General features: G+C 37.7%; 1 protein-coding gene across 8 annotated transcripts in view; it reads left to right on the top strand.

Moving 5' to 3' along the window:
* SUV39H2 (SUV39H2 histone lysine methyltransferase) overlaps positions 1-15,544 on the top strand; it is a 28,588-nt gene extending 13,044 nt beyond the window's left edge. For 3 of the 8 annotated variants that reach the window (XM_053572500.1, XM_053572501.1, XM_053572503.1), the window contains 3 exons: positions 2,626-3,297; positions 5,859-6,005; positions 7,314-10,781. In XM_053572500.1, the coding sequence (XP_053428475.1) occupies positions 2,626-3,297; positions 5,859-6,005; positions 7,314-7,766 (1,272 nt within the window). In that variant the 3' untranslated portion in view covers positions 7,767-10,781. Of the gene's footprint in view, positions 1-1,317; positions 1,350-2,625; positions 3,298-5,858; positions 6,006-7,313; positions 10,782-15,410 lie in introns of those variants that run through there. The other 5 variants (XM_053572506.1, XM_053572504.1, XM_053572507.1 and 2 more) reach the window with 4 other exon arrangements.
* The last annotated feature ends 3,536 nt before the right edge of the window (positions 15,545-19,080 follow it).

Here is a 19,080-nt window from a genome sequence, read left to right as displayed (position 1 = left end):
TTTAAAAATATGATATGCTTACAAAGTAAAAGACTATAGGGTAGAAATAAAATATTACCAATATTTATATACTATTTTTCCAGTGGCACTGGTGCTTTATGAGCTTATTTACTGCCCATAAATTATGTCTGTAAATTTGTATGTTATGTGATTAACAGACAAAACTTAATCATTTAAAATGCAAGATTAAACAATACAATTATTTTGGAAATAAACTTCAGCAGCAGGGGCTTTTAGTTTTGCCGGATAGTAATTTAATCATCTGTATCTTTTTCTTTCATTGTTTGCTAGCAATATTTAGCATAAACAGGTAACCACAATATATGGAAAACTGTAGCAGAAAAAAAAAACAGAGGACCAGGCTTTGCTTTATCCTAGCATCCAAAAAATTAATAATTTTAGAATTTAAGGCAGTAGATACATTAGTTTCTGTCAGTTGGCTCTCTTATCAGCTTGGGTAAGCACATATCTGCTAACAGTACTCCCAGATTGTAGTATAATAGTTCCCTAATAGGAAGGAGAAGTCCTGAAACCTTAGGGAGGCTCAGTTTGACACATATGCAAATGTACATCTAGGCTTTTTATATTTGGAACCATAATATATATTTCAACCGAAGTACAGTTTTTGCACATATCATCACACCCTAACTTAATCACATTTTTTAACAGGGAAAAAGGAAGCAAGTTATTTTAATTCATAAGGATTACTTCTTGTTGAATAGAATACAGTAAAACAAAACTTGAAGACGTAGGTAATAGGATAAAATAGGCTTGCTCGTGGCTGGGCAACTTGCTCCTGCAACTGCCGGTTTGGTTCTCAGCAACATGTCAGACCACGAGCCTTAGACCTTCCAGGCTCCTTGTCATTAATGAATTATGAATATTTTAAAACAACTGTCATGGACATCCTTACTTTATAATAAACCCTTTATTAAAATTTTCAGGGGAAAGCAAATGTATCATAATTAACCAGTTTTTTCTATATCTATGAATGAAAATGATAATTAAAGCGGTCAAATGCAATTTAATCCCTTTCCTATTTCAGAAGTCATTTTATGAGGCTAATTTTGCCCCTGGACATGTGGATATATGTTAATTATCCAGAGGACAAAACAGAACCATTCCTGTGAGACTCAGAATTTGTTGTTATGCACATGGAACTGCCTAATTTCAAAGTTAAACTTAATGAACTTGTAATTGCCTGATTTTAAGGGAAGAAAACATTGTCAGGTCCCTGAGGTGGAAAGAACAGGGTTCTGGGAACCAGGGAGGCCAACAGTGGTCTGAGAGATAATCACAATATTTTATCTTTGGTAGTTTGAAGACCTGTTGCCTCATCCAGTCAACAGGTGAGTCTGAGTAAGGTTAGCATTCTCTACCAGGGGTCCTCAAACTTTTAAACAGGGAGCCAGTTCACTGCCCCTCAGGACTGTTGGAGTGCTGGACTATAGTTTAAAAAAAAAAAAAATGAACAAATTCCTATGCACATTGCACATATCTTATTATGAAGTAAAAAAACAAAACGGAAACAAATACAATCACACCACCTCATGTGGCCCGCGGGCCGTAGTTTGAGGACCACTGCGAGAGCTGTCCAAAAAAAATGAATGCAAGCTGCAGATGTCATTTTAAATGTTCAAGTAACCACCTTAAAGTAAAAAAAAGAAAAACACGTGAAACTGCTTTCAACAATGTATTTAATCTAATATGTCCAAAATATTACTTCAACTTGTAATCAGTAATTTTAAATAGTTAAGAGATATTTTTGGCCAAGCACAGTGACTCACGCCTATAATCCTAACACTCTGAGAGACCAAGGCGGGTGGATTGCCTGAACTCTAAGGTTTGAGACTAGCCTGAGCAAGAGCGAGACCCCCATCTCTAAAAATAGCCAGGTGTTGTGGGGGGCACCTGTAGTCCCAGCTACTCAGGAGGCTGTGGCAAGAGAATCACTTGAGCCCAAGCGTTTGAGGTTACTATGAGCTATGATGTTATGGCACTCTACTGAGGGCAACAAAGTAAGACTCTCAAAAACAAATGAACAAAAACCTCCCAGATATTTGTATTTTTTTTTTTTTTGTATAAAGTCTTCGAAATTTAGTGTGTATTATACTTAAAGTACATACCAATTCAATTCAGCCACATGTTAAGTTCTTAGTAGCTAACTGTGGCTAGTAATACCTGTATCTCTAGAACGTAGTGGATGTGTGTCTATGACACTGAGAAAAGTTCCCTCGTGCCCAGTGTATGATACTAAGTTACGGACTTTAGAGAATGCCTTGATGCTGGCCAAGCAGGCCACTAACCTGGGTCATAAACAACTCTGGGACCACCTATCTCCATGTCCATTTTTTAACTTAATCACTGTTAGTAAAATATTTGTGAATGTTAATACCTTTATCTTTATCCAGAAGACTCTTTAGCCTATTGCCCAACACATTATGACACATCTACCTTTACTTACGTACTCTGGACTTCATCTGTTAGGAATCTGAGACTCTTTACATATTCTGAACCGCTATTAAAGAAAAATGATAATGGATACCTTATTCTTTTACGATATTTGATAATTTTCAATAACTGGGACTATCGTAATCTGATTTGTATTTTCTTTTATATTTTAAGGATATGGAATATTATCTTGTAAAATGGAAAGGATGGCCAGATTCTACAAATACTTGGGAACCTTTGCAAAATCTCAAGTGCCCGTTACTGCTTCGGCAATTCTCTAATGACAAGCATAATTATTTATCTCAGGTAAAGAAAGGCAAAGCAATAACTCCAAAAGACAATAACAAAACTCTGAAACCTGCAGTTGCTGAGTACATTGTGAAGAAGGCTAAACAGAGGATAGCTCTGCAGAGATGGCAAGATGAACTGAACAGAAAAAAGAATCATAAAGGAATGATACTTGTTGAAAATACTGTTGACTTACAGGGCCCACCTTCAGACTTCTACTACATTAATGAATACAAACCAGCTCCTGGAATCAGCTTAGTTAACGAAGCTACGTTTGGTTGTTCATGCACGGATTGTTTCTTTGACAAATGTTGTCCTGCTGAAGCTGGAGTTCTTTTGGCTTATAATAAAAACCAACAAATTAAAATACCACCTGGCACCCCCATCTATGAATGCAACTCAAGGTGTCAGTGTGGACCTGATTGTCCTAATAGGATTGTACAAAAAGGCACACAATATTCCCTTTGCATCTTTCGAACTAGCAATGGCCGTGGCTGGGGCGTAAAAACCCTTGTGAAGATTAAAAGAATGAGTTTTGTCATGGAATATGTCGGAGAGGTACATTTAACTTATCATATAGCAAATAATGTGTATGTAAGGTTTATACTTTTGAAAAGTTACCTTTTTACCTGAATAACATAAATACTTAGTAGATTTTGATAATATCAGCTGCAGGTACATAGAAATTCATTTTTACACTTAGGAGATAGGTTCACTGGCATAGATAGAAATAAAATACTTATGAACAAAAATATATATAATGGCAAATTAAATTATATCATTTATAAGTTTTAAAATATGACAACAGTTTTTATATAAAAATCCTAAGAAGAAAATCAGATCACATGCTGACCTTGAAATTTTAACTCATCCATTTGGCCCAATGTGGTTAAAAAGGAGTTGCCAAAACCCTATTTCATATAAACATAAAAGATTTTATAGGGTAGGACCTACCTGCCCAATATTCTATGAGCAAATATTATAAAATATACACAAAAGCATTATAAGAAAACCAGACTGGGGGCAGCGCCTGTGGCTCAGTCGGTAAGGCGCTGGCCCCATATACCGAGGGTGGTGGGTTCAAACCCAGCCCCGGCCAAACTGCAACCAAAAAATAGCCGGGCGTTGTGGCAGGCGCCTGTAGTCCCAGCTACTCGGGAGGCTGAGGCAAAGAATCGCTTAAGCCCAGGAGTTGGAGGTTGCTGTGAGCTGTGTGACGCCACGGCACTCTACTGAGGGCCATAAAGTGAGACTCTGTCTCTACAAAAAAAAAAAAAAAGAAAGAAAACCAGACTTTCTAACTCAGATACTTTGAACTGTAAAGACCATTCGCTAAATGACTATACAAATACTAGTAACTTTATACAAATCATATATATAAAAATGTAAAAAATAGTATTTACCACGTAATGTGCCACAGAGCGTTTTAAGTATTTATGTATTAACTCGCTAATGCTCTCCACAATTCTGCGAAGTGATACTACCATGTATTAATATTATCTCCATCGTTATAGATGAAGAAACTGAGGCACAATGAAATGTTGTCACACAGGAGTGAGGAAGAGTCAACATTCAAAACTCCAAAATTGTGTTCTTCACACTGCATCACACTGCCTCACACTTGGAGGGTGGATTAAGCTATGACTACAAAGAAGGAGTGTGGCTGCATATCTGGGGTTGTTAAAATCTGATTTTTTTTTTAAATTAGTTGAAATTGGATTACCTAAATTACCTGTATTCATCTAGAATTCTGAAATTAAATGAGATCCTGTTTGATCCTTACACTTTCACACAATGGCAGATTGTTATAAATCACTATTCAGGATACTAGATCTTGTGCAGTCACTTTTTTTGGTTAATCAAATACTTTTTTATTTAATTCTTAATGAGTACAGCAGCCAAGTTTGGTAACATGAATCACTATAGACATTGTTGGTTTCTTAAGCTGAGCATGTGATAAAGCTGTGTTTTTTTTTTTTGTTTGTTTGTTTGTTTTTTTTGCTGTTTTTGGCCGAGGCTGGGTTTGAACCCACCACCTCTGGCATATGGGGCCAGCGCCCTACTTCTTTGAGCCACAGGTGCCACCTAAAGCTGTGTTCTTAAGTGTAGAAACTGTACATGATGGTTTTAAACTAATAGAATTTCATGAAAACAGCCTATTCTACAAAACAAAACTTGATGCACAGTTGACTACAGATTTAACATAGAATCTCCCCTGTATTTTTTTAACTTTCGTGTGTATGTGTGATTTTTATTTTTTTACTGTTTGGGATTCATTTAGGGCATAAAGAATTAGGTTAAACTGATTGCAAAATAGTCTCACTCAGTAGAGTGCTGTGGTATCTTAGCTCACAGCAGCCTCAATCTCTTGGGCTCAAGCAATCCTCTTGCCTCAGCCTCCAAAGTAGCTATGACTACAAGCATCCATCATAATTCCCTGGTTTTTTTTTTGTTTGTTTGTTTTTGTTTTTGTTTTTTTGTTGCAGTTTTTGGCTGGGGCTGGGTTTGAACCCAGCACCTCCAGCATATGGGGCCGGCGCCCTACTCGTTGAGCCACAGGCACCGCCCAATTCCCTGTTATTTTTAGAGATGGGGGGGGGGTCTCAGTCTTGCTCAGTTTGGTCTTGAACTCCTGAGCTCAAGCAATCCACCCGCCTCAGCCTCCCAGAGTACTAGGATTACAGGAGTGAACCAATACCCCTATTTTTAACATTTCCATTTGTAACTACATACATTAATTGTAGGGAAGATATGCCTTTCAAGTCTATTTAGAGCACATATACATGCAAATGTGGTCCTTAACGTTTAGTTTTGCCTGTAGAGAGAGCTCCAGTTGTATAGCTTTTTGAACATCCTAATTATAACAAAAGTAGTGTAGTATTTCAGCTTACTATCTCAAATCCTATTTAATAAGTCATAAATCTTTTGCATCATTTTTCCTCCCTCCATTTTCCCACTTAACATCTGGCTCTTAGTTTGTGTGAATGATGGTTGTGATGACACTTGAATCTCTTACTTTTTAAACACTTGTAGGCATTGATATATTAATAAGATTTATGGATGAATGTTTCTTCGGTTCAGCAATAGCTACATAATATACTACAGTTTTCTCTGTTTAGGTAATCACAAGTGAAGAAGCTGAAAGACGGGGGCAGTTATATGACAACAAAGGAATCACATACCTCTTTGATCTGGACTATGAATCTGATGAATTCACAGTGGATGCAGCTCGATATGGAAATGTGTCTCATTTTGTGAATCACAGTGTAAGAAGAAATACATAAACCATAGATAAGACTAATCAATCATTCAGTTCAGTACTGGCTTTAATGATTTTCCATAGATGAAAAATAATTATCTTTAAACGACACATGCCTTTAACACAGCGGTTCTCAGCCCACAGGAACTGTATTAAAGGGCCGCAGCATTAGGAATGTTGAAAACCAGTGCTTTAATATTACGGAAGTACATCTTTTAATATGTAGGCCCCCCTGTAAAGTCACGGTGGTGTTGCTGGTATCTGGAGGCACCTGTCCAATACCATGCAGTTTGCAAGAGTCTTTACATGTGTTACTTCATTTAAACTTTCCAGTAACTTTATAAGATAGGTATTATCTTCGTATCAGAGGAAGACATTGGTAAGAACAGAAGTTAAGAGGTAAAATGTTTAAGAATCACATGCAACTACATAGGTATCTTACTAAATTTTAGGACATACAACTAAAAGTAAATGTATTTTCTTAAGATACGTTAACTTTTTTATAAAATGTGAAGATTTATAGAGTATTGAAGTAATTGGGGCTGTTTTTCTAAATTATAAATTAATATTGTTAATTAGTGTTTGAGAAAACTTAGAATACGACTGGTTTACCTTCAGAATCTTAGACTCTATAAAAACTATTTCCAAAAGTAAGGAAGTTAATTTTGATGTTCCTACCGATTACTAGGTAGATAATATAACACTAGGCTTATGAGATTGACATTATCTCTACTTCATAGAGATTTGAAAGATAACAAGGAAAATGTGTTTCAGAGAGTTATTTAGATGACCATATAAGGAAATACTCCATGTTAAACTTCTGATGGATTTCATACCAAGAAATTAGTGTACAATTAGCAGTGAAATGGCAGACACTTCCTGACTCCCTTGTTAATTTTCTGATTTACAGAAAATTTCCCCTTAAGTAATTTTTTTCTTACTAGTAAATTTGAGATACTCTCAAAATACATACATTAAGTATATGATGTGCTGAAACACAAGTAAAAGTGATAATGTTATCTGGGATTTGCATTAAAATTATCTGGAGGAACAAAAAGTTCAGATGGGAAAACTTGTAATTGTGGAAGCTACATAGTAGATACATATGAATTTATTAGGTCATTTTCTCTTGCATGTCTAAAAAAATTTTTTAAGTAAAAAAAGTGCATGCTTCAAAGACCTTTGAATAACAAACAACTTAAATAACAACCAGAACTTAAAATACTTAGGAAAGTAAAATTTATATGGCAGGTAAGGTTAGAAGAGCTTGTTCACATCATTTTTTATTTAAATGGGTTCTGATGTTCCTTTTTAGTGTGACCCAAATCTTCAGGTGTTCAATGTTTTCATTGATAACCTCGATACTCGCCTTCCCCGAATAGCATTGTTTTCTACGAGAACCATAAATGCTGGAGAAGAACTGACTTTTGATTATCAAATGAAAGGTATGGCTTTCAAGTGCAGATTCATTGCTGTTCGTTTCAATATGAAAAATCAAATCAGACAGGAAAAGGCCTTAGATCATCTGAATCAAACTTACATTAAAGATGAGAAAAATTGGGCAGCACCTGTGGCTCAGTGCATATGGTGCCAGCCCCATATACTGAGGGCGGCAGGTTCAAACCTGGCCCCGGCCAAACCTCGACAAAAACACAGCCGACCCCAGCTACTCGGGAGGCCGAGGCAAGAGAATCGCGTAAGCCCAAGAGTTAGAGGTTGCTGTGAGCTGTGTGATGCCACGGCACTCTACCCGAGGGCGGTACAGTGAGACTCTGTCTCTACAAAAAAAAAAAAACAAAAAACAGCCGGGCACTGTGGCAGGTGCCTGTAATCCCAGCTACTCGGGAGGCTGAGGCAAGAGAATCGCCTAAGCCCAGGAGTTGGAGGTTGCTGTGAGCTGTGACGCCACAGCACTCTACTGAGGGTGATAAAGTGAGACTCTGTCTCTACAAAAAATAAAAAAATTAAAAAAAGACAAGAAAAATTGCATCTATAAGTTTGTCTTCTTAAGGTCTGAAGCTCATCTGGCAGCTAATGCTAAAACTCAAGTCTGCTTGACCTTGAGCTGAGAAGTGGTCCCTTGTCGACATCACATTGCCTCCTGATTTTTTTTCAGAACTTCCATTTTGAAAGTTGATTTATTACGTTTTTTCTCACTACTACTTACATTTTAAAACAATTATAAGCTTACATTTCTGAGTATGTACTAAGATATTTATTCAAAAGATTGAAAAGATGATTTAAATCACATAAATCCTATTCCTACTTGAGTCTGACTTTTAAAAACATTTAATTCTATTTGCTTTATTGTCCCAATATAGATGTTTTCTTTCTTTTGTTTTTCTAAGAATGATGCCCTTTACTGTTATTGATTGACCTCACTTTATACCCGTTTTTTCTTTGTGTTTTTTTTTTGTTGTTGTTAAATCATAGCTGTGTACATTAGTGCAATCAAGGGGTACAATGTGCTGGTTTCATATACAATCTGAAATATTCTCATCAAACTGTTCAACGTAGCCGTCATGGCATTTTCTTAGTTAGTGTATGTAGACATTTGTATTCTGCCTTTAGTAAGTTTCGCCTGTACCCATTCTAAGATGCACCGGTGTGGCCCCACCCATTACGCTCCCTCCACCTTACCCTTCCTTGGCCCTTTACCCATATTCTTGTGCTATAGTTGGGTTATAGCCTTCATGTGAAAGCTGTAATTTAGCTACATAGTAGGGCTGAGTACATTAGATACTTTTTCTTCCATTCCTGAGATACTTTGCTAAGAAGAATATGTTCCAGCTCCATCCATGTAAACATGAAAGAGGTAAAGTCTCCATCTTTCTTTAAGGCTGCATAGTATTCCATGGTATACATGTACCACAATTTGCTAGTCCATTTGTGGGTCGATGGGCACTTGGGTTTCTTCCATGACTTAGCAATTATGAATTGGGCTGCAATAAACATTCTGGTACAGATGTCTTTGTTATGTTGTAATTTTTGGTCTTCTGGGTATAAACCTAGTAAAGGAATTATAGGATCGAATGGGTCCTATAGGTCTATTTTTAGGTCTCTAAGTACTCTCCAAACATCCTTCCAGAAGGAACATATTAGTGTGCATTCCCACCAGCAGTGTAGAAGTGTGCCCTTTTCTCTACATCCACGCCAACATCTCTGGTTTTGGGATTTTGTGATGTGGGCTACTCTTACTGGGGTTAGGTGATATCTCAAAGTAGTTTTGATTTGCATTTCTCTGATGATTAAGGATGATGAGCTTTTTTTCATGTGTTTGTAGATCGTGCGTCTGTCTTCTTTAGAAAAGTTTCTCTTCAAGTCCCTTGCCCAACCTGAGATGGGATCATGTGTTCTCTTCTTCCTAATACATTTGAGTTCTCTGTGGATTCTGGTTATTAGATCTTTATCGGTGGTATGACCTGCGAATATTTTCTCCCATTCTGAGGGCTGTCTGCTTGCTTTACTCACTATGTTCTTGGCTGTGCAGAAGCTTTTTGGTTTGATCAGGTCCCAGTAGTGTATTTTTGGTACTGCTTCAATTGCCTGGGGAGTCCTCCTCATAAAATATTCACCCAGGCTAATTCCTTCAAGAGTTTTCCCTGCACTTTCTTCAAGTATTTTTATAGTTTCATGTCTTAAGTTTAAATCTTTTATCCAGTGAGAGTCTTAGTTAATGGTGAAAGGTGTGGGTCCAGTTTCAATCTTCTTCAGGTTGCCAGCCAGTTCACCCAGCACCATTTGTTAAATAGGGAATCTTTTCCCCACTGAATGTTTTTAATTACCTTGTCAAAGATCAAAAAGCAGTAAGTAGCTGGATTCATCTCTTGGTTCTCTATTCTGTTCCAGACATCTACTTCTCTGTTTTTGTGCCAACACCATGCTGTTTTGATCACTACCGATTTATAGTACAGTCTCAGGTCTGGTAGCGTGATTCCTCCTGCTGTGTTTTTATTGCTGAGTAATGTTTTGGCTATTCGAGGTTTTTTCTGATTCCATATAAAACGAAGTATTATTTTTTCAAGATCTTTAAAATATGACAATGGAGCTTTAATAGGAATTACATTAAAATTATATATTGCTCAGGTCAAGTCATCTCTGAGTAGCAGAGGAGAGGCTCATAGGGAACCCGCCCTACTGTACCTTTCCAGTGGGGGCCACCCTTCTAGAGTTTCAACTTGACTTGGAGAGGTTCTGCTTGGAGAGGGCTTCCCCCACCCTCAATTAAAATATACAGAATGTGGCAGTCAGGTCAGTAAGGTGGTACCCTAGCGTCTGTATCTTTCTCAGATCCCCACCAAGTTGATGAATGATGATCATTCAAAACTCACTGCTCTAGAATAACCTACCACAACTACTGAATGGTGAAACTGAGGCCTAGTAAGAAGAAGGGACTTGCCCAAGATCACCCAGCAAATGAACCTGTGACCCCAGACCAGAAAAGAAAACAGGACTTAATAAAGACAGGATGAGGAGGCTGGTAGGAGTACCTGAAAGATGCTGTTTCCATCGCTTCTTGTCACGTTGTAACCATTTTCCTTATGTGGAGCCCCACACTGATGGATCCGAAATAACATTTTCAAAGTTATATCTGCAAGGAAATGGCTATTAATGTTCTTCCTGTCCTTTTAGAGTGCTGAGGAATACATATTAATTTTTCTCTCTACTTATATTGCCTATTTGCAAATTGTATTCACTACCCAGTGCTCCAATTTGTCCTTCCCCTGAAGAGATTATGATGAATAAATGTGTTCCTGGAAATAAAATAAAATTATATATTGCTTTGGGTACTATAGACTTTTTAACAATGTTGATTCTTCCCAGCCATGAACGTGGTATGTTTTTCCATTTGTTAACATCTTCACTATTTATTTTCTTAAAGTTTCATAGTTCTCTTTGTAGAGCTCTTTCACGTCCTTTGTTAGGTATACTCCCAAATATTTCATCTTCTTTGGCACTACTGTGAAAGGAATAGAGTCTTTGACTGATTTTCGGCTTGGTTATTGTTGGTATATATAAAGGCTACAGATTTATGGGGGTTGATTTTGTAGCCTGAGACATTGCTGTATTTCTTGATCACTTCTAAAAGTTTTGTAGTAGAATCCCTAGTGTTTTCCAGATAGACATTCATATCATCTGTGAGGAGTGAAAGTTTGATCTCTTCTGACCCTATGTGGATACCCTTGATCGCCTTTTCTTCCCTAATTGTAATGGCTAAAACTTCCATTACAATATTAAAGAGCAATGGAGACAATGGGCAACCTTGCCTGGTTCCTGATCTAAGTGGAAATGATTTCAATTTAACTCCATTCAATACGATACTGGCTGTGGGTTTGCTGTAGATGGCCTCTATTAGTATAAGAAATGTCCCTTCTATACCAATTTTCTTAAGTGTTCTGATCATGAAGTGATGCTGGATATTATCAAAAGCTTTTTCTGCATCAATTGAAAGAATCATATGGTCCTTATTTTTTAGTCTGTTTATGTGCTGAATTACATTTATAGATTTACATATATTGAACCAGCCTTGAGAGCCTGGGATAAATCCCACTTGGTCATGGTGTATAATTTCTTGGATGTGTTGCTGGATTCTGTTCATTAAAATCTTATTGAGTATTTTAGCATCAATATTCATTAGTGATATTGGTCTATAATTTTCTTTTCTTGTTGGGTCTTTCCCTGGTTTGGGGATCAAGGTGATGTTTGCTTCGTAGAATGTGTTGGGTAATATTCCTTTTTCTCTATTTTGGAAGAGGTTTAGTAATATAGGTACTAGTTCTTCTTTAAAGGTTTGGTAGAATTCCAACGTAAAGCCATCTGGTCCTGGGCTTTTCTTTGTAGGGAGATTTTGTATAGTTGATGCCATTTCAGAACATGACATAGGCCTGTTCAACATTTCCACTTCATTCTGGCTAAGTCTTTTTAGATGGTGTACTTTCAGGTATTGGTCGATTTCTTTCAGATTTTCATATTTCTGAGAGTAGAGTTTCTTGCAGTATTCGTTAAGGGTTTTTTGAATTTCTGAGGGGTCTGTTATTCATCGTTAGCATTTCTGATTGATGAAATTAGAGATTTTACTCTTTTTTTTTTTCCTGGTTAGGTTGGCCAAAGGTTTATCTATTTTATTGATCTTTTCAAAAAACCAACTTTTGGATTTATTGATCTGTTGTATAATTCTTTTGTTTTTAATTTCATTTAATTCTGCTCTGATTTTGTTTGTTTTCTTTTGCTGGGTTTGAGGTTGGAGTGTTCTTCCTTCTCCAGTTGCTTGAGATGTCCCATTAAGTTATTAATGTCCTCTCTTTCTATTTTCTTGAGGAAGGCTTGCAGTGCTAGAAATTTCCTTCTTAGGACTGCATTTGCAGTATCCCAGAGGATCTGGTAATTCGTGTCTTGATTGTTGTTTTGTTCCAAAAGTTTGGTGATTTCCTTCTTATTCTGGTCTATAACCCGTCTATCCTTCAGCATAAGGTTGTTTAGCTTCCATGTTTTTGTATGGGTATGCACGTTCCAGTTGTTATTGAGTTCAACTTTTATTCCATGATGGTCTGAGAAGATGCAAGGAATAATTTCTATTTTTTTAAATTTGCTGAGGTTAGATTTGTGGCCTAGAATGTGGTCAATTTTGGAGTATGTTCTGTGGGCTGAGAGAAGAATGTGTATTCAGTTTTGTTGGGATGAAATGTTCTGTAGATGTCTGTTAAGTCCAGATGGTGAATGGTTAAGTTTAAATCTAAAATTTCTTTGCTTACCTTCTTTTTGGAGGATCTATCCAGCACTGCTAAAGGAGTGTTAAAATCTCCAACTACTATGGAACTGGAGGAAATCAAGTAGCTCATGTCTGTTAAAGTTTCTCTTGTAAATTGAGGTGCGTTCTGGTTGGGTGCATAAATGTTAATAATTGAAATCTCATCATATTGAGTATTACCTTTAACAAATATGAAGTGTCCATCCTTATCCTTCCTTATTTCAGTTGGTTTAAAGGTTATTGCATCTGCGAATAGGATTGCAACGCCTGCTTTTTTCTGCTTTCCATTTGCCTGGAGTATAGATGACCATCCCTTCACCTTCAGTCTATATTTGTCTTTTAATGTAAGATGCGATTCTTGTATGCAGTAGATATCTGGCTTGAGTTTTTGTATCCAGTCAGCCAACCTGTGCCTCTTTAGAGGACAATTTAAACCATTCACATTAATTGAGAATATTGATAAGCCTTTCGAGAGTCCAGTGGACATTTTTAATCCTTGTGCGTTGTGGAAGTTGGAATTTGATCAGAATTTTCTGGGTGGGTTTACTTTTGTGGTGGAGGGTTACGCTGGTCTTTATGGAGGATAAGTTTGAGAATATCCTGGAGAGCTGGTTTAGTTATGGCAAATTTCTTCAACATGTGAATGTCATTGAAGTATTTAATTTCTCTGTCATAAATGAAACTCAGTTTATCTGGGTACAGGATCCTGGGTTGAAAGTTATTTTGTTTTACGAGATTAAAAGTCGATGACCATCCTCTTCTAGCTTGAAAGGTTTCAGCAGAGAGATCTGCAGGTATTCTAATATTCTTCCCCTTGTAGGTGATAGTTTTCTTTTGTCTGGCTGCTTTCAGAATTTTCTACTTCATGTTAACTTTAGTGAAATTGATTATGATGTGTCTGGGGGATGTCTTATTTGGGTTGAGTTGTGCTGGAATTCTGAAAGTGTCTGCTGTCTGAATTTCAGAGTCTCTTGGCATGTCTGGAAAGTTCTCCTTCATAATTTCATGGAGAAGAGACTCTGTGCCTTGTGAAGCCACTTCGTTGCTTTTGGGGATCCCTATAGAATGAATATTGGTTTTCTTCGAATTATCCCAGAGCTGTCTGAGAGAGTGATCTGTTTTTACCCTCCATTTCTCTTCCTCTTTGAGAGTTTGGGAGTATTCAAAAGCTTTGTCTTCAATGTCAGAAATCCTTTCTTCTGGTTGCTCCATTCTGTTACTGAGGGATTCTACTGTGTTTCTCAGATCTTTGAGGGCTGCAACTTCTTGTCTCAATGTGTCAAAATCTTTGGTTATTTGGTCTTTGAATTGGTTGAATTCTTGAGATATCTTTTGGGTTACTGCTTGGAATTCTAATTCGATCTTATTTGCTATCCAGATTCTGAATTCGATTTCTGACATCTCAGCTATTTGTTTGTGCATGGGATCTTGTGCTGTGTCTGCCCCATTGATCCTTGGGGGAGTTGATCTGCTCTGATTATTCATATTTCCAGAGTTTTTCTGTTGATTTCACTTCATGATTGTTTTTTGCCATTGCCTCTGGCCATCCTCAGAGTTGGGGAGGTGTCTCTTCAAGATTAAACCCCAGCAGGATCACTCTATTGTTCCTGGATCTTTGTAGGGAGTGACCCTGTGTAGTTCCTCTGGGGCTGCCCCAGCCAGGGAGTTCTGGTTGTGGAAGCAGCTCCGGAGTGTGACACACCCAGATCCAGCAACAGGGCGGGAGGTGGTGCCCACTGTTTTGGGAGTGCCTGACGCTCAGTGACTTTGGCACAGAGAGCCCAAGGCTCCAGCAGTCTCTGGCCAGAAGAAGGGCTCTGCACAGAGGCAGGGAGGGCTCCAGAGGGCACGCGGCTACCAGAGTCCCTGGCCAGACGAGCAGGTCGGTGTGGAGGCAGGGAGGGTACAGGAGGGAGGACGCAGGGTTGTGCGGCTCCTGCAGTTCCTGGTCAGGGCATGCAGAGGCCCAGCGGGTGTGGGTCACGGGTTGAGGGTTGTGGCACAGCTGTTATGGAGGTCCGGGCGGCACCAAGCCCAGGAGTTTGAGGTTGCTATGAGCTGTGACTCCACAGCACTCTACCCAGGGCAACAGCCCGAGACTCCAGTGTGCCAACTACATGTCCTTTTATGTAATGCTTGAAATGGACTTTCCTAGTAAGTTTAATCATTTTAGAATCCATATTCACAAATACAGGCTAATAACATAAACTTTACCTGCATAGTATTATTAGCCCCTAGGGGTGTTCAACCTTTCTTTTCCTGTGCCAAACATTGGAAAAGTAAGAGTTGTATTGAGCCATATATTAAATACACAAACACTACCAAAGGTTGATTAGGGAAAAATAAAAAAAGGTTCATGCATACTTTTCGTAGTATCTAATACCACAGATAAGACAGTAAAGTCCTCACAAAATGTGGCCATTGGGAGCCACCACCCCCAGCTTGGACGGCCCTGGATACTATCCTTTCAAGATAATTCATCATGATTTGTCTCTGATATTCACATTTATTTATAAAGACAGGTAATTTATATCTCCTTAGGAGTTAACTTACTCTAACAATTTTGAATATGTAGGTACCCTTGTTGGCTATTTACAGAGAATTCAGAATTCAGTCTACATTGTGTTAACGCTTTCTCCTTCATTTCTTTTTCTGTGTATTCAGGTTCTGGAGATATATCTTCAGACTCTATTGACCACAGCCCAGCCAAGAAGAGGGTCAGAACTGTATGCAAGTGCGGAGCTCTGACTTGCAGAGGTTACCTCAACTGAAGTGTCAGGAAACAGAGCTGATGATAATTGTAGTTTTTCTAATGTTAACATGTAAAAAAAAAAAAAAAATAAGTATTTGGGACTCTTTTTTATTTTCATATCAGCAAGATTATACCTATGTTAATTTACAAGTCATGTCTCAAGACATTTGCCAAATGTATTACTGATGCTTCTGAAGACAGGGCCACTGGGCCACATAGACTGATATTTAGTGCTTAGTGACCAAACGTGGCAGGCAGACTATTTACGGGTCAGCATATGCATATTTCACGAGTCTCAATAGAGAAATGCCTCCTTCAGTATTTGAAAAGTGTTAAACTGATGATGTCATAATTACTAAGGTCAGACATTCAACTTGCCATTTACCTCAAATTTGCAGAAAGAGTTGATTCAATTTGAGCAAATATGCAAATTCCATTTTTTATCACAGTATAATTCCTGTTTAATACTCACTGTACTTGTATTTGAGACAAATAGGTGATACTGAATTTTATACTCTATTTTCTACTTCATTAAAATATTGGCATCTTAATGATACAGAAGTTTAAGATTTAAAATTAAATGTAAAAAAATTTAATTTCATCTTGATCTCATATTTTGAAGCAGTCTACACCATTATAAGGGGTGTATATGTGAACTTGTAATTCCTGTAGAAGAAAAATCTCCAAAAACTTCTCTCTACAAGTCCAGAATGGACTTAATGGCCGTTAATGTTCTTTGGAAGGACAGGACATTGAGACCAGGAGGGTTTTTTGGAGGACGAGCCAGGGGAAAATGAAGCACTTAGGGTGCCTCTTAGTAGCATGAATTTGGAGAACCATGTTGAGTACCTCTGGTATAAACAGTAAAACTAGATATAATGTAATGTACATTAACAGTACATCTTTTCAATTTCAGGCAGTTTTAACATTTCCTTTCCACCAAATTTAATTATTTTTGTATTTCCTGTAGGCTTTTCCTAAAAAGTAATCTATATTTTGAACTGATACTTGTTTTATACATGAATTTTTTAAATGTGATAAAGCTATACTGGCCAAAGCATGTGCCTGAATTATGAGACCTTTTATTTGTTGACCTATGAAGGCCGAAATGGAAATATTAGTTTTTGGGGTGTTGTGCTTTTCTTTCCCCCCTGCATAGTACAAGACTTCAATCAGAAAAAACTGTGTTGTCATCTCTTTCTAATTCTGGGATTCCAAGTCATGGTGTTCAGCGTGAAGGTAAATGAAGCAAATAAATCTAGCTTTCAGTGTTCCTAATTAAGTTCTACCTAAGCTCACTGCTCTGGGCTTTGATGGCCAAAAATAAGCTTAGGTAAAATTGAGCTGACTTCATGAATGTGGCACTTCTAAATCATCTTATTCCTTAACCCCTTTTTGGGGAGAAGCGATTCTTTTATTCATTATCTTGCCATCACATGACTTTGCTCTTTCATAAGAGAAGATAAATTGTTTACATGTCTGGAGCCTTAGAGTGTATCTGCTAACCAAAATTTGCAGAATGTGTCAAGGAAAAATACACTTTTTAATGGCATTCTTGTGTTTTCTTCATGAAAAATTAGTGTCAGTGGTGGGGTAAAAAAGGGTCACAGGTTTACATGTTGCCCCAGTGACTGAGCTTGCTTTGAATTATTCTCGTGGGTTTAAAGATGTTATATTTTAAAATCAGTGTTTTACTGTCTAGTTATTTGAACTTGTTGACTTTTGTTAAAAATGTAAAACTGGAGGGCAAAGGGAAAAAGACTATTTTCAGTAAACTTGTAGTTTGGTCCTCATTAATAGAAATTGAATGGGCTTTTGGGATCTTAAGTGCTTATGTTACCTTTGTTATTAAAAATCTGAACTTTGGTGAAGCTGAACATTTTCCTAAAAAACCAAAAAAAGCTGAATTTAGGGATTAAACTATTAATAGAGATTATTTAAATGAAGCTGTTAAGGGTTTAACTATTTTAAGTCAACATTTGGCTTATTCAAGTTAGTTTTCTGAAGATATGAGAATTTGTTCTCTTGATACGAAGCAAATATTCAAAAGGTAATAACAGATCAAGTTTAAAATGTAAACCCACTCTACAAGTGGTATTAATACCATCATTTTCAGTATTGTGATACACAATTAGTACTCTCAGGGTTTTTCTTCACATATTTAAAATCTAGACTGCACTTACTTCTCTTTTAGTTCAACACTTTCTCCTTAGCAAAATAAATTTAGTTTGTCGTTTGATGCTCCCGTGGCTTATCTTTATTTGCCTAATTGTACAGCCATTTCCAGTAAAGCTGCATAAAGGGCAGCAGAGCACGGATGTATTCCTGAGTCCTGACCAGGTTAACTGAAGATGTGAATGCATTTCTTTCAAATGCCACTTTCCTTTTAAGAAAGCTTGTCGTCATTGTTTACACATTCGAATATAAAGTACCGTCATGCATTTTGTCAGCGTATTGTGGATGGACACGTCTGAAGTTGGAGCACCACTGGTCATCAGGTACTTAAATATCCTGTGCTAAGTACTGCGTGGAAATTGAAAGGGATTTTTTAATACAGAGCTAATACTCATTGAGCAAGGCCTTTGTACTCTATCATGTACTTATAATTCTGGGAGGTTGGTGCTATAGTCCCTATATTATGTCTAAGATTAGGCTTAGACTGGTTAGGTAATGTTAACATGTGCTCAAGATCACCCAGCTAATAGGCTGTAAACGATAATTACTGTAAAAATATATACTCTTCAACTTTGGGCAGACTTTTTAAAAACTCAGTTTCTGGAACTCCTCTGAGGCACATGTGGCTGGGCACTGGGTTTCTTCTATGCTGTATCTAGGCATTTTGAAACTATTTTTATCACATTTCCTTTTAAATTTATAGGGGCTTAATTTTTTTGAGACAGGGTCTTGCTCTGTCATCTAGGTTGGAGCACAGTGGCATGATTACAACTCACTGTAGCCTGACTCCTGGACTTGAGCAGTCCTCCTGCCTCACCCTCCCAAATGCCAGACAGGTGTGCATCACCAGGTCTGGCTAATTTTTCTTATTTTGTAGAGACAGGGTCTCAAAGTCCTGGCCTCAAGCAGGCCCGCTGCTTTGGCTTCCCAAAGTGGTAGGATTATAGTCCTGACCTACTGCACTTGACCTATAATTTATAGGTCTTGAAGTAAAAATCAAGTAGCCACGACAGTTAATCCTGGCCTTTTGAGAGGCATAACACAGTGGTAAAGAACATGGACTCTGAAGCCAAATGGCCTGTGTTCGAGTCCTCACTTTGTTCTGTACGAGCTTTCTGTGCCTCAGCCTCCTCAAGTGCACTTGGGAAGAGGAAACGTATCTACCTCCAAGGGTGGCTATGAGGGCAACGGAGTAACAGTGTAGGAAAAGCCAAGAGCATGACTAGAGGGAGGACCACATGTAAATATTAGCTGTCAGCACTCTGTATCTGAACCTTTGCCTGAAAATTTCTGGTGATCACTACAAGTTAGTTGATCAAAGTTTGTTCTGGCTATAATGTGGCAGTGTGTACATTAAATTGATGGTATGATTATAAAATGCTAGGAATATGTTTGCAGGCATTTTTG

This window comes from Nycticebus coucang, chromosome 20 (assembly GCF_027406575.1).
Source record: "Nycticebus coucang isolate mNycCou1 chromosome 20, mNycCou1.pri, whole genome shotgun sequence".
Taxonomy (NCBI): Eukaryota; Metazoa; Chordata; class Mammalia; order Primates; family Lorisidae; genus Nycticebus; species Nycticebus coucang.
The sequence above is the reverse complement of the archived record's forward strand: the minus strand, read 5'-3'. Positions and strand labels throughout refer to the sequence as shown.